Below are 15,735 nucleotides of genomic sequence, written 5' to 3' on the forward strand. Positions count from 1 at the left end.
GGTTAAGTTTGTTTTGGGGCTCTTCAGGTATGTGCTGACAGCTAGTGACAAGGTAGTTTCTGAGTACCATTATTATTCTCCATTATCAGGGTTTCTAATACTTGGATCAGTTTCTTACTGTTTCTCAGTAAAGTCCCTCCTACACTGCATATGCCCTTTTTCAGGTCCCACTCATCTAACATACATGACAATTGCCTCCACACCCTCTGGCTTTCAGTCACTTTTTCAGTCACCATCCATGCTTTTTTACCCTGTTAGCATAAATTGTGGCAAACAAATCTTAAGTTTCTCAGAAGAGTGTCAGCTTGAAACAAGGTGGTTGCAGCTAGGTGAAGGTATGAGCTGTTGGAAAAGGAGTACAACTTTGGACATTACAAGGAACTTTATTTTCTTGTGTTACCTGACTCATTTGTAAAATATTATCAGTAACTTGTTTATATAATACTTTTTGGCAGACTTAAGTGTGCTTCCTTCCTAGACATGAAAAGATAGATTTAAAACTGAAGGACTAAAATGTAGTTGTACATGTGCCTAAATCCCCTGACACCCAGAATTCAATCATTAGCTCCAGGACCGTCAAATTACTGTTTAAAACAGCTCATTTGTTTGTCCCAGACAAATGTTTGTATTTAAGAGCTTGACACTACAAAGAGAATAAAGTTCTTAAAAGAAATATAAAGAATTTAGAGCAGAAAGAGACATTGCCATAGCAGTAGTCAAATAAGCTACATATTTCTGACACAGCTAGTAAATTTACTTCAGAGAAGAGCTTGCAAAGTTCTGTTTGGTTTTCTTAAGTTCCTGCCAAGAAGTAAATCCTTAAGGCCCCGATGACCTGAAACCAGATACTGAACTGCATTAGCTCCTTTTACTAGAGGTACATCTATGATTCTTGTGTTTAGACAAGCATCTGACATCACTTAAGTAACCTGCATAGATGAAAACTTCAGCTATAATTAACTGTTTGCCTTCCAAAAGCGACAATGTCATTTCAACAACCAATACTGAAATAAAAGAGCAAGACGAAAGACTTACTCGAGCTGGACCCACACCAACAAACATCTCTAAGAACTCGGAGCCGTTGACTGTGATAAATGGTACATTAGCTTCTCCAGCTGTAGCTTTAGCTAAAAGCGTTTTCCCAGTACCTGGAGGACCTGTCAGAATTGCCCCCTGAAAGAGAAACAGGTGTGTTCTCCTCATTAAGAAAACAGAATATAAGCATATGAAATATCTTATTTAAAAGATCTACATGTTTATTGAGTCCACTGGCTCTTCTTCTACCACAGTCAAAACTGTGCAAGGAAAAACTGAAGATTCGTCTCTCTTTTAAGCCAGCAAAAGGAAAGAAAATAAATTGTATACAACATTCCACGTTGTCTTAGATTTACAGAAACAGTGCTTTCTTTGACTGACACATAAAAAAAAAGAAGTATGTCACCAGGTGGACTCCTACAACAGCATAGCCAAAAGGCAATTCTGTGACAATTACATACAAGAATGACGGTACCCGTGTGTGCTGTGTATCATTTTTGACCCATACAAATAGATTAAGTATTCCATGAGGCAAATCCTTGGCACCCCAGTTACACTGTTGGCACTTAATCACAGAATCTTAGGGGTTGGAAGGCACCTCAAAAGATCATCTAGTCCAACCCTCCTGCCAGAGCAGGGTCACCTAGAGCACATCACACAGGAATGTGTCCAGGCAGGTTTACAATGTCTCCAGTGAAGGAGACTCCACAACCTCTCTGGGCAGCCTGTTCCAGTGCTCTGGCACTCTCACAGTAAAGAAGTTTTTTCCGATGTTTACGTGGAACCTCCTATGTTGCAGTTTGCACATCACTGAGAAGAGCCTAATTTTTTTTTTTTTCTGACTGTGAGAAGAAAGAAGCTGGAAAGCATTGCATATGTAGACATTCCTGGTGCAATTTCTAATACTGAGGACTACCAAACACAAAGTCTTTATCTGCTAAGTCACCATTCTCTTACCTTTGGAATTTTTGCTCCCAGATCCTCATATTGTTTGGGATTTTTCAGAAAATTGACAAACTCCATAATCTCCAATTTGGCCTCCTCACAGCCAGCTACATCTTTGAATTTAACATCTATTTCATCCTTAAGGACTTTGGCTGTGGTTTCACCTACACTGAAAAGTCCACCCATTCCACGACCTCCTCGACCTAAGCCTGCAGGACCTCTTCTTAATGTGTACAGTAAGGAACCAATAATCAGGATTGTAGGCAGCAAGCTCAGAAGAAATGACCTGTGGAGAAAACAAACAAACAAACAAGAACAAAACCACAGCTATGAAAAAAAATTAATTATTTCACATAACACATACAAACTGTTGATTCCACCACAAGCAAACAAATTCAGGACTAATATTCTATTCCTGTAAGGCCAAAGTTTTTGCAGATTGTTCACACTGGGAAATAACTAAAATAGATCTGAAAACAAAGTGGTTTTTTATTTTTGTTTTTAAACCAAGCACATCATCAAGTGATGTGTTTTACAGAAGAAAACTACATTACCTAATAAAGAGAAGTAAGTAATTTTTTGTGCCCTTCACAGGTAAATTCACAGGACTAGTTATGCAGATGGTTATATTCTCAAAATAAGTTATATTAGGTAGCTTATAATCAGTGAACACCACAATATCAAGCAGAAATTTATCTCTAAAATACATACTCACTCTTCTTCCCTTAAGTCTCTCAAATTTTATGTGTTTTTCCACTGTTTTTGTTTCCCTTCCCTGAGGCTATATGGTCTTTTTCTTGTTGCTTTTTGGGGTTAATTACTTATTGCCCCTTCTCCTTCACTGGCTGGCTATCCCACAGCTTTCTCGCACAGCTCTGTACAAGCCAGAAATCCTAATACTAACACAATCCTCATTATCACAGTATTTGAGCACTGCACAGATTCTCCTGTGATAAGACCCTTCAAGGAACAGCTGACAGGGGGTTCTGTCGACACTCATCAAAACCAAAATGCTGAAAAGAACTACCCTAAGCGAGCACAGGATTTCCAGGCTTTGCTGGAATCCCACATTTCTGGGATGAAGAAGAAAAGAGTAATTTTTCCCTATCTTGTGGTATTCAGCAGAATCTGAGATGGTAGGGAATGGCAGTACTCTGATCATGTAACTGCTGCTCCCTCCTGTCTCCTGTGGCATTTCTGTGGTCAGAAAGCAAGAGATTTGTGCGAGGCTGAAGACAACACAGGAACAGACATACTCTTCCCAATCTGCTGAAAGAAGCCTCAGGCCAACATGCAGCCTCTCTGCACAAGCACAGCATTGCCCAGTCCACTAATTTTCTTTCCAGTTTTGTTTAAATAAGGGCTCAACTGCTTTATTTATGGACTGCCCTTAAGAGTATGCACCATTAGACAGAAACACAGAAATGAGAGAGTTTATAGAAAAACAGGGAAGAAAAAACCTCTATCTGAAGTCATGGAATAGTACAGAGTTAAGGCTACCTTCCTACTGCCACCAAGACAAACAGGTACCAGTAGCAGTTTAGTAAAAAACCTGGGAGAAATAAACCAAACTCTCCCCTCCATCCCCAAAAACTGAACCACACATCACAGTATCAAGAATGAAAACAGAGAGGCAGCAAATGAGCCTTTATTATTAGTGATATGAGCTACTACACCCAAAGCTGAATATTGTGATGGTATAAAACCTATTCCACAGACACCAGCAGGAGTAATTTTCAAACACTAGAGACTGGCATCAAAGAGATCAGTTCTTGGGATGCAAGATTACACCCGTCTTCTAAGCCATCCAGAAATCCACATCAGAGAAGCATTTCTTGCCAGGTCAATAAACTCAGCTACATACAACTAATATGAAGAATACAAATCTAGTATTGGAGTCCTTATTCTCTACTGGGGACACAACAATGCCATAAATACAATGTTAAATTTTTCTGTAACAACTTAAGAGATTAAAAGCACTATGCATCTTCCAGCTCCTGGTAACAGGCAGGATAGCATGTTTTACTTCATCATCAATTTCTTGCCTTTTTTCAAGGCCACAGAATTTGACTTCTGCTAAATTTATGGCCAGAAAGTGGTGCCTGTTATATCTCATCAATATACTGCATGTCTATGCCATACTCTCTATGCCTGAGAAGCTGCTCCTGAGCACCCTGGGGTGCATTGGGGCTGCACCTACCCCAGCAAGAGAAAGGACAGGATGATTTCATCTGCTCAGAGATACACTGTGTGGGGTGGAAAACCCCTTGGTTATTTTAGATGGGATTGCCCAGGTCAGTGGTTGAGTCCCCATCCCTGGAGTTATTTTCAAAATGGTGTAGATGTGATGCTGAGGGACATAGTTGAGTGGTGGCCTTGGCAGTGCTGCATTAACAGTTGGACTTGATGATCTTAAGGGTCTTTTCCAACCAAAACTATTCTATGATTCTATATTTTGGTAATTCAATCTCTGGAGCTCTACAGCTGTGCCTGGCTGACTCCTGCTTTAGTAGAAATCACTTGGAGGAAGGGTTTAAAGGAAGTAAGGACCAATTGTAAACAAAAACATTTACGTAATAAGCTGTATCTAGGGTAAGAGGATATGGATTTCTACACAGGCAAAGTACTGAACAGCTCCTCTTACAGTTGACATTAAAAACAAACCCAAGATGACTGTTACTCTGGTAACACTGCCACCTAGTGGAGCATTAGGTGCATGTCTTACAAGGCTAATTTTCCTACGGTCCACGCAACCATTTTTTAATCAAGACTTTTTAAAGCAACTTCTTACCCATCACTCTCTGTTGAGTAGACTACAGGCAATCTGTTCTCCACTTCTATTCCCAGATCTTGCTGCACAGTTTCAAGATTCCGTTCAAAAGTGTCGACACTACCAATATTAAACCAGACGTACTGCTATAAAAAAAAGCAGAGATCACCACAAAGTGCCCTATCTTATTTTACCTTCATTACAAGCTAACTTCTTCTAACATATAGACAAGCAATTCTCAGAACAGATTTGGACCAAACTGAAGATGCCTTGAAAAGCATGTAACTGCTGTAAGATGCAGTCAGAATAATACAGCACTGAACCAGCAAACACAGCAGCCATACAACTCAACTGTTTCACCTGAAAGTCTCAACCTTTCTGATTAAGAAAGGTAATTCTCTACTTTTGGAGTCCATATTAGCTTTAAAGTTAGCTGTCTTCACAAAAGGCAGCATGAATTTATATCATAAAGCAGAACAAAAGCCAGACATTACTTTCAAGCACTGTTGAGATCTGGTTTTCGAAGAAAATCTCCCCTTTTGCACCATGACCTGCCTGACTTGTCCTTACTTATCCTAGTACAGAAAAAGAAAAAAAGAGTAGCCCTAAGTATTAACTGATTGAGAAACTAAGGGAACTGGTGGTATGTGGGCTAAAGAGTAGGTGTATAAATAAGTCACACTGAAACCCGCTTATTAAGTAATTGCTGTACATTTCGCTTTAACCCAGAGGGACTTGGAGACCTTGTTTCATAAAGTCAGTTTAAAAAACCTCCACCACCTAGAAACAGGTAACCTATAAGGCTTCTCTTACTGTTCTCCTAAATTATCCACATTGTATATGCAAATTTAAAAAAAAAATAAAATATTTTTTTAGTAAGTCCCTGTCACTGTGTATCACTCTTTGGAGATCTTGAGCAGACAGAGAACAGCAGTTAAAAATGTGGAACCTGCAGTAATTTCTCAGTCTTCCTGTTTGTGTATTTCTATTAAGAGCATGGTGTTAGAAACTACTTGCCATAGTTTTAAGATATCTGTGGCAAAACACTTGACACAAGAAAGTGAAAAACACACAATGCAGGATAATGTAACAATAAGGGAGAAAACTTCTTTTAGATTGAGAGTTTTGTAATGCTCCAGACCAAGTTTTCTGCATCAAACATTACCTAAAAAGACTGCTTGGCTGTTTCTAATGTCTCATGTATACGTATTAAAAGCTTTTACCCATTCATGAGGAGACTTTCCTGAAGCAAAGATCACTCTAACAAAGCGCTTGTTCACCACTTCAAGTCTGTCCACCTGAAGAAGGAAAGAACAAAACTTGTGTTAAGAGTGTAGGGTCACTGCACTTCCATCACAGCTAACGGCTACGTGTAACAAATATGAACCTGTTTTGCTTTCCAGTAAGGAGAATACAATTCATGTTGTAGATCAGGATGGTTCCAAAATCTACAGTTTGCTATTAGGAATGGCAGGAGGAATCACATCTGTAACTGGTAAGCAAGGAATATTGGCACATTAGAATTCAGATGGAAAAGACAACCTCATACCCTTTTGCAAGAAAAAAAACCCAATCCGTGGTTCAGCTCACATTACAGGTACAATGAAATAGTTAAGGAATACTTAACTATTTCAATGGTCAGACACCAAAAGCAGTAGACCACAAGACTCCAAACTCTTGTAGCAGCTTCCAAAGCAAAACGAACTGAACCGAGTGAGTTAAAACATACCTTTGCTCTTATAACTCTTTTCCTTAACAGAAAAAGCAGTATGTGCTACTGCATTAGACACAATAAGAACAAAATAATTTATTTGAGATAACAGAAACCATATAAACTAAAATCAAGAACTGAGCTGCAGATTCACAGATATATACTATTATGCAATTCCTTCATAGAATTCTCCAATGGTTAGTTTCTTGTATTTGACAGGGTCTTTTTGGAAGGAAACTAAAATTTCTTCCTATTTTTTCTTCCTCTTTCCATAAAATGACTTATTTCAGCACATTACAAGAATTTAAAACTAGTAACAGTACTGCATATTGGGCCTGAACTGTACACAGTAAGTAAGGTTTCCCTGAACTCACTATAGACAACCACTTCTGGCAGAATTGAAGTAAAATACAAGCTAAGAAGCCACTCTATAGCTAACCTGACTTCATGCAAAACTACCTGAACATTTTTGTTTTGAAAAGTGTTGTTAACCCCAACAGTGCTGCTGTCTTCTCCCCATTAACTGGTCACCACTAAGGCAACCAACAGCATTCGATGGCTAAATATTTAGCTCATCTGAATATCCAGACTACATCTTACAAAGGCCCATCAGACCTGTTTTTGTGCAAAAACCCACTTTCATAATGCTTTTCTGCAACAAGGGTTCAGGCTTCTTCATTTACTATAACAACTAAATTAATCTTTAAACTGAGGCAGTGTCTTAACTATTTCACAATATATATACTCAGTAAAGGTGTTTTGTTTTTTTTTCCACAAGATGCACACAATTGTTAATAAAGAATAGGACCCTAAGGCACAGTCTAGGCAGAAGGAGAAAACTGTATAGAGCGGTATTGCATAGATCAGTAAAGACAAAGAAAGGTAGGAAAAAACCTGTTTAGCAATTTACTGAAGTAACGGAGTAGGAAGCAAGCTGTTAACAAAATATTCCCAGGTCTGAAACTTAAAGGAGGAAGCAAGCCAGTGTTTTCCTAACCTGCAGGTGAGGCTACACACAGGGAGGTAACAGCCAAGAACTAGTGGCTCCTAAAGTGGAACAGGCCTGTGTAAGACACTCAATCTCCTGAAATTGAAGGCATCATCAACCTATTACTCCAAATGTAGAAAGCTACCAAGTTCTACAAAGACATAGGACACCAATGATAAAAATTGTTTCAGTAGTAGCTCCAGGAAAGAAAATAAGAGAGGAGAAAACAAATACAGGGGGCTATATTACAACACAGTTATGCCAATTTACTGTCCTTGGAAGAGATTATTTGAGTTCCTACCCACACCCTTCTGTGTGCACTACTCCTCCTCACAATCCCTGAGAAACTGATCAAAGGCATGAAATAAGCAGGACACTTGTTTTTTCAGGGGAGTGGGTTTGGAGGATTCTGCTCGTGGAAGTGTTTAAGGTTAGGAGTAAGTTCCTTCTGAGGGCAGCTTGCCTGTCTGCTTAAGCCATTACGTCAGCTTACCTGTACTGTAAGACCAGATGCTGAGGGACTGTGGTTACACTGTCCCTTCAAACTAGAATCAACATGAGCTATCCAACAAAGAAGTTCTGTCCTGAGCTGCTCATTCCCTCTTCTGTCTTGAACTGACACACATCTTCACACAACCATCCAGAACACCAGATCAAGGAACTGATCAAGATGAAAGCAGATCCTCTTCTCCCTCAAAAGTTACTCGAGTGCATTCTCACTCCGCAGATACGTAAGTGTAAGCAGGGAGGCAGGAATAAGCAACTGTAGCACACCGATTTTCCATTCTGATCCCCTCACTACTCACCACTCCTTTAGAAAGGTAGTTATTAACAAAGTCTTTCCAGGTGATTTCTCTCCCAGGGACCCTGAAGAAGAAGTAATATACAACCATCGTCCAGAAAAAAGAACTTCCCACTACGTACATCCGAAACTCCCTGACATCCCATGGAATGTCACCCTAGAAAATAGAGGAAAAAAAAACGTTTTAGAGCCTGTAATACAGTGAGAGCATAACAAACAGGTTCTAGCACCTATTTTTGGCTTCCACTCCTGCCTCTTGAGGTTACCACAGAGAATGTCAAAGAATGTATGAACAGTAACTTCAGATAAAACCGAGGAATTAAATTAATAAAATTTAAGTGTTTTACAAATAGTAATTGAACTATCTTTTACTCAAAGAACTTCTTTTATATTAATAAAAACAAACATTTGCCATCTGTTATATGGCATTTCTCTCTCCATTCTAAACCAAGTTTCCCCACCCTCCAAGACCTGCACAAATAAAGGAAAAAAAAACAACAGGAAAAACCCAGGAATGGGGAAAAAAAAATTATGCCCACTAAGTAAAACCAGAAAAAAAGGTTTTATAGTCTTGTACTATCAGATGCTACCGTCTTTGTACTAAAGCTAATGAAATAAATATAAATTTCAAAAAGAAACTTACATAAGTGTTCCACTAAGGTCTGAGTGGCTATCAGTAAATTACATTTAACTAGTATTATGTGGTCAGCACATTTTACAAACTGACATTCTGAAACAAAATAAAAAGCCTTTAAAGGCCTGAGGCTCCGCTCTAGGAACACTGACTACTAGCAACCATATTCATATACCTTAAAACTCCATTAACATTCCTGAACCAGAGTTAGATGCCTCTGAAGGTATTTACACAACTGTTATTTACGAAAGGCACTGAGTGGGGAGCCACCTAGAGCCAGTTAGTACGAAATACTAGGCACAGGAGGCTTAAGGAGGATTTAGGCAATCAGAATATGGCCCTAAAAAGAAAAACACGCAAGGTTACTTCATGGGGACAGGACAGTTAGTACCATAAATATATTTTAGAGTCAAGACCTTTTGTAATCTGGTCCACCAGTTAGTGTCTTCTTTCTTGCCACCTTTTTTTCCACCGCTGCCACCTCCTCCACTACTAGTCCCACTAGGCTGCCGGGCACTAGCTTGCTTTGCTTCTAACAAAAATAAAACATAACAAAAAAACCCTCTTTACATCTTATACCAATCTCACACTAGTTTTTATTTGTTTTAAAATTAAAGAATTGTTCTGAAAAATGAACTAATTTGCAATGCTACAATAATTAGAGTATATGAGAAACTGCATTGTCCATAGAAAAATAGATGTTGCAGTCATTAACTTGCAGAGACATCTACATCATACAGCTATGATTAGAAGAGAGGACTCTTAATTGTATAACTGAAAAGTGTGCCAAATATAAGAATAAGCTCATTATGGAGATCGCACAAAACTTACTTCTACTGCACTATTCCAAGACATATGCAAGATTACTTCAAGTGTTTTCTGGGGGTTGGGAGGGGAGGATTGGTGGGGTGTTTAATAGGTTTCAGTGGGGACATAGATGGGTTGGGTTGTTTGCTTGTTTGTTTTCTAACAAAGCAATACAACACTACAAGTTCTAAGTAACATCTTCCCCATAATTCACCCCTCCATCATACTGTGGTCCTCATAGAGCTCCGGGTTTATCAGTATCACCAGTTGACAACCCTTTTTAATATTCTAGAGACAAGCACAGCATAGTAACAGCCAACTGAGCTAAGGAGTTCATCTTAATCATTCTACTCATCCAACTCACAAGGTGCCTGCATGGTGTAGCATAATGTTGCATGTCAACATACTCAAGATGGAGTGAGATGGAATACAACACTACCACACGTTCCTTCCAACCTTAGTTCTTTCAAGAGCTTGGTACTTTGGGCACCTAGGCATGACACTAGATTTTACAATTGAAGGCCTAGTGGAAGCAAAACTGCTCCTATTATTGCCCTCATAAGAGACACACAGGGTTGCTGCCTCTCCTTCTCCTTGGAAGATGTGTTATATAAATTTCCGATACAACAGAGTGGCTGTTATTGCTAATAATTTCCAGATTCATCCCCCCTCTTGTAAGGACAGGGCTCCTTCTAACTGCCTCTACTAACTCCTCTTTAAAGCAACAGGCTACATGATTGGTCTGGCTAAAGAAATGCTTCTGGATCCTCACCCTGAATGACAATTCAGATTATTCTACCCAGCCAAGTGGGTATTCTACCTTGCTCTAGGAAAAGATGAGAACTATACACATAGAGAATCTCTGAATGCATTACTATGTCAACTAACAGGAAGCAGTAAAGCAAGAACTTAAGGACAGTATTTCAGCAGAAGCACAAGGAAATATAAGTGTTATTCCAGAAGATACACAAGACAACAAAAAAAACATTCAACAAATATTTATCAATTCACACTTTTAAACTAAACTGGTACAGAAACATCTTCCTTGAAAAATAAACAAAAACCCCCAACCCACACTGTTACACTAAAATCAAATTTAGTGAACATATGTTCCACAAAAAGAACCAAAAACAAGCAGCTTTTTGTACCTTTTGTTTCTCCAGCTGTACCTTTAGTTCCATTAGCTTTCTTCCCATTGGGAAAATATTTTTCAAATCCTATTAAGAAAGAATTAAAGAGCTCATAATTTATGGTTTTGTTTACAATTCTGTCATTACACTTCAGTAGTTACAAGCTGAATGTATACAACAGCAAGGAAGCTAGCAATATATAGACTGCAAAAATGGTTTTATTCTTGTCTTTTTGTTGAAGAGCTCTACCAGGTTTCCATGAATAAACAAACCACTGTTGACCAGAAAACACCAAATGCATTTAATAACCTAAAGTAAAGCTACCCTTTAAAGAGGGATAAACAAGTTTAGTTCAACACACCAAAGTGTGAAGTTGAGCAAACCGCATTCCTTAATAGCTCCTAAAAATCCCATAAATCAGTGTTCCATCTCAAGATTAACAGCTGGTTAGTACAAGAACTTACTTCCCCACAGCCAATAAAACTAAATGGCACACAAGTGCAGTCCTCAGCAAGGAATGCAGTCTGCTTCACTTCACTGATCAAATTTATAATCACCTTTTGGAGGTTGAGAGAAAAGCCTTCTGCAAGCAGCAATTACACTTGCCAAGACAGTACCTCGGTCAGTAGTAACTTCAGTAGTGACTGTTTCATGGAGCTGAAAGATGAAAAATAAATGTAAAGCAATGAAAAGGTGCCACAAAGATCTTCAAGCTCTCTAGTAGCCCTGAACTGCAACAAGTAATTTATTACTTTACAACAGGAACTTCACAGTAACTGCTGTGGTCCAGAGCGTAAGACAACAATGAAAAAAAGGAAAGATCAATGAAATGTCTAAGTTCTACAGCAAGGAAATATTTATTCTATTTGTTAGGAGCAGAGTTTCATCTTACATACAGTTCATACATACAAATATAACATTCTTTATATAAAGAGAAAAATCAAGCAGGAAATACTACAAGCTAGGAACATTACGCAGCTATGCACTGATCCTACAGGAAGTATTTCCTATCACCTGAATGACAACTTAAGTGCAACACTGTGACTACACAAGCATGATCCACACAATCCTGAATTACATTTGTTAAATAATTGCAACTTCTTCCAAACAGTTAAGAACCTATAACTTCTGAATATGAAAAATCAGCTTGAATCCAAAAGAAAGAAGGATACGGCAGACAATGCTTACTTCCAGCTAAGAAACCAGCACAGGAGAAACGTCACTTCTGAAAGCAGACCTAAACAACTACAGAGGTAAAGATCCAGCTATAAAAAAATACAAACACAACACTATCAAGCCTTATTCAAAGACTAATTGTTTACTGCTATTTGCCATTTAAATGTAATTAAGGAAATACAAATACCTTGAATTACTAATTTTGATTAAAACTTTTGGAATCATAACTGAATACTTAAAACCAGAGCAGACTGCAACTTTATTGTGGAGAAAATAAACCCCTCCTTCTTAAAGGAGGATGTATCTTAGATAAGATCCGAACTTCTTCCAAGAAAAAAATAAATTATTCGTATCAAGATTTCTCCACCAGATGTCTTTCTTTCTGCATCCATTCCCTTCTGCTCCTGAGATGCTGTCTCCTTTGATTAGAAGCTATTTACCTTAAGAGTCAGAGAAACAGTAAAAAACCCCAAACAAATTACAGACTCAAGGTAACAATTCAAGACAGAAAACATCTAAGACTAACACCTCTAGGACTACAGGCGTAAATGAAAGCTTCTCCATAGCTATTCTGTTACAGTCAAGTTACAATGGTTGCAGACAAAACCTATCTTGCACATTAAACAAACTTGAAAGATATTAGATTACTCGGTAACACGGAATGCCAACATATTAACTGAATTCTAACTCTCCTGAAGGCTTCTGTCTGGGAGCTTCCCCCTCCACCCCTTATGAAATGATGAAATACATTAGACTTATTTTGAGCAGCATTCTACTACCACCTGCTGGAACGAAGAGGAACACCAAAACGTCCTTGTACTGCTTCTGCAGTACACTGAGGTAAGAATTCTTAGGCTGCTCGATCCAGCCACTATTAGGTACCCTGTCATGTTTTTTAGTAAAGTTTCATACTAAAAATCCAAAGGGATATTTTACCGATTGTGAAAAGCATGCGCAGTGCAGACAGTCTGGAGAGCAGGTAATCTAGAGAATATCTACTAGGTTCAATAGACTATGAGCTCCAACACAACCAATTGCATCTATGTTCCTACAAAATCCTTTAGGATAAGTGGGATGCATCTGCATGGGCTAGAAGAAGAGAAAAAGAACTTGCCACTGACCAACCTATCTGTAGTTGAAATACAAACAGACAGTGAATGTTGCAACAACAATTGAAACTCAAAGACATGACCATTAATACCACCTTATTTCTATGTCACTGGTCTACAACACCAAAAAATGCGGGAGTTATTCCACAAGCTTAGATTACTTTTTATTTATAAAAACACAGGAATGTTCAGAAGTCTTCACTCCACCTAAAATAAAACAAGTGGTCACGTTTAAAAGAAAAATTTTAGCAAGTGAAATCCAATTGCCTGATATGAGTTTATTAAAGAACTAAGTTATGGTTACTTGACTTGAAGGGGAAGAGGAGGGAACAAAGGAGAGAGAAGGTTAAGCAGATAGAGCTTTGGGGCAGACCTGAAAAATAGAACTGGTTTGTTGCTGGACTGCCTCTACAGATCCAAAATTCTATGAACAAGTGCATAGTCACCTGTCCAGTTAATTCACAGAGACCCAAGTGTTTTAAAGTCGTTTTGTGAGAAAGAGGAACAACTGACTTCTCTGCACATTCAGCAAGTCACCTGACAGAATGGAGCCTGGGAGCTGAGCTTTTATGCTACCAGAGATGAAGGTGAGTGGATCTAATGAAACATGCAGTTTCCTTTCATCATGGCATTCCACAAATCCAAAGGTCATTAGAATCACACTGCACTGGTAACAACTGCTTGGGTTTGGTTTTTTTTGACTCTGTAAATCATCAGCATGAAAACTGACCATATATGATGTTGAGACCGGATCTGCCCCTGGGCGGGCTGGCAACGGGAATACAGCAAGTTTAGGTGATATAAGCATACCCACTGCCAAGCAGGGGGGAAGCAGAGAACATTGTGACTGGTTGCTGCTTGGGCTATCCACCAGGAAACTCCGCCCAGCTTCTTAAAGTCAGAGATGAAAGAATCATCACAGCACGTAAAGCAAAACCAGCTTTTTTTTTTTTCCTTCAGACAAGCCTTGTGACATCTCCTTAGACTTTTTAAAAAATAAAAGTTCAAGATCAGCAAAGTAGGCAAGGTTAGCTTTACAGTTAGAACAACCCAGAAAATGTTACTACTGCAAAGTATAACATAAACACAAGAACTGTAAGACCTAAGAAATGCCTTCTCTATGACTCAAAAATCAAATAGGTAATTTTAAATAAGCAGAACTACTGACTTGACAAAAATGTTGTAACCATAATCCATTGAAAAAACCCCATGAGGCTACACGAAGCAAAACCAGAAAATCCACTTGCATAGTTATGTAAGCAAAAGACCAAGAATACATTAATTCTAGAAAGTTACAAGTTTACAGCTATATCAATAAACAAGTTCTAAATCCCAACAAAATAAAATTAAGTCAAAAGTGTTCATTATCTAACAGTCAGCAAAATACTACAGAAAAGCATGCTGGGGGGGTGAAGGCAGAAAGCTGGTAAAGAAATATTATTTAATGCAAATTACTATTTAAAAAAAATAATTTAAAAAGGCTTTTATTTAAAAAGTCCCTTGTTTTGCTACCTATACACACACTCAGACACTAGGATGAATATAGTTTCCTTCACAGTTCCTGTGTCCCACTCCAAGTAAGAATTCATTACATTTTACTGACAGAAATGAGAATTGGCTTCCTGACAGTTTAGCAGTACTGCTGAGAGGGTTTTATTTATTGTTGTAATGATGATGTTCAGCTCTGACCAAACAAAAACACAAACTAAACATTAATTAAGGAAACACAAATACCTTGAATTACTAATTTTGATTAAAACTTTTGGAATCATAACTGAATACTTAAAACCAGAGCAGACTGCAACTTTATTGTGGAGAAAATAAGCCCCTCCTTCTTAAAGAAGGATGTATCTTAGATAAGATCTGAACTTCTTCCAAGAAAAAAATATTATTCATATCAAGATTTCTCCACCAGATGTCTTTCTTTCTGCATCCATTCCCTTCTGCCCCTGAGAGATGCTGCCTCCTTCTGCCCTCCTTCGATTAGAAGCTATTTACCTTAAGAGCCAGAGAAACAGTAAAAAACCCCAAACAAATTAGACTCAAGGTAACCATTCAAGACACTGAGCATTAGGAACAAAACACATATTCATACTTAGGACTAAATGACTACCATCCTCATGCGCATTGATCTCACAGTTCTCTCCACCCTAGTGATAACCTTCACACGTGCAAAGATGCAGTTGTTCTCCACAAAACTGTACAGACAAAGGAAGCAACCTGCCCAAGATGCCACTGAAAGATGCAGGAATTAAGCATCTCCCTTTTCCCAAGCAGGGGCATAGGCCTTTCAGTCCTCTGTTATGTTAGGGTTGACAACAAAGGTTATGCCTATAACAGGTGACAGCCTAAACCACTTTACTAAGAACGAACACCCAACCATTGCAATTTACTACTAGAATACTCCGGTTAGCTGCAATCTTAGGGTGCTGAGAACCGACCACTTGCTTTCTCTTCTCCAGCACATCACTGTTAGCTGACAAACCAAACCCCCACACCGGTCGCTCAGCCCGCAGCCTGAGGAAGCAACAGAGGCCCTTCTGCTCTAGGTGGGTGCAGCCCTGGCGAGCCCGCTGGGCACGGGGCCGCACGGGCGGCGGCAGCAGCTCCCCGGGGCCGCCTCACCCC

At 38.8% G+C, this 15,735-nt stretch overlaps 1 protein-coding gene across 1 annotated transcript in view; it reads right to left on the reverse strand.

Annotated features, from left to right (window-relative positions):
• The window catches only part of AFG3L2 (AFG3-like AAA ATPase 2), a 27,008-nt gene that overhangs the window by 9,560 nt on the left and 1,713 nt on the right, over positions 1–15,735 (reverse strand). The window contains exons 3-10 of the mRNA XM_010006938.1: positions 11,380–11,479; positions 10,841–10,909; positions 9,302–9,417; positions 8,256–8,408; positions 5,974–6,048; positions 4,772–4,896; positions 1,993–2,266; positions 1,036–1,173 (exon numbers count right to left, since the gene is read on the reverse strand). Coding sequence (XP_010005240.1) covers positions 1,036–1,173; positions 1,993–2,266; positions 4,772–4,896; positions 5,974–6,048; positions 8,256–8,408; positions 9,302–9,417; positions 10,841–10,909; positions 11,380–11,479 — 1,050 coding nt within the window. The remainder of the gene's footprint in view (positions 1–1,035; positions 1,174–1,992; positions 2,267–4,771; positions 4,897–5,973; positions 6,049–8,255; positions 8,409–9,301; positions 9,418–10,840; positions 10,910–11,379; positions 11,480–15,735) is intronic.

The sequence above is a fragment of the Chaetura pelagica genome, unplaced genomic scaffold, assembly GCF_000747805.2.
Source record: "Chaetura pelagica isolate M959 unplaced genomic scaffold, ChaPel_1.0 scaffold109, whole genome shotgun sequence".
NCBI classification, from domain to species: Eukaryota; Metazoa; Chordata; class Aves; order Apodiformes; family Apodidae; genus Chaetura; species Chaetura pelagica.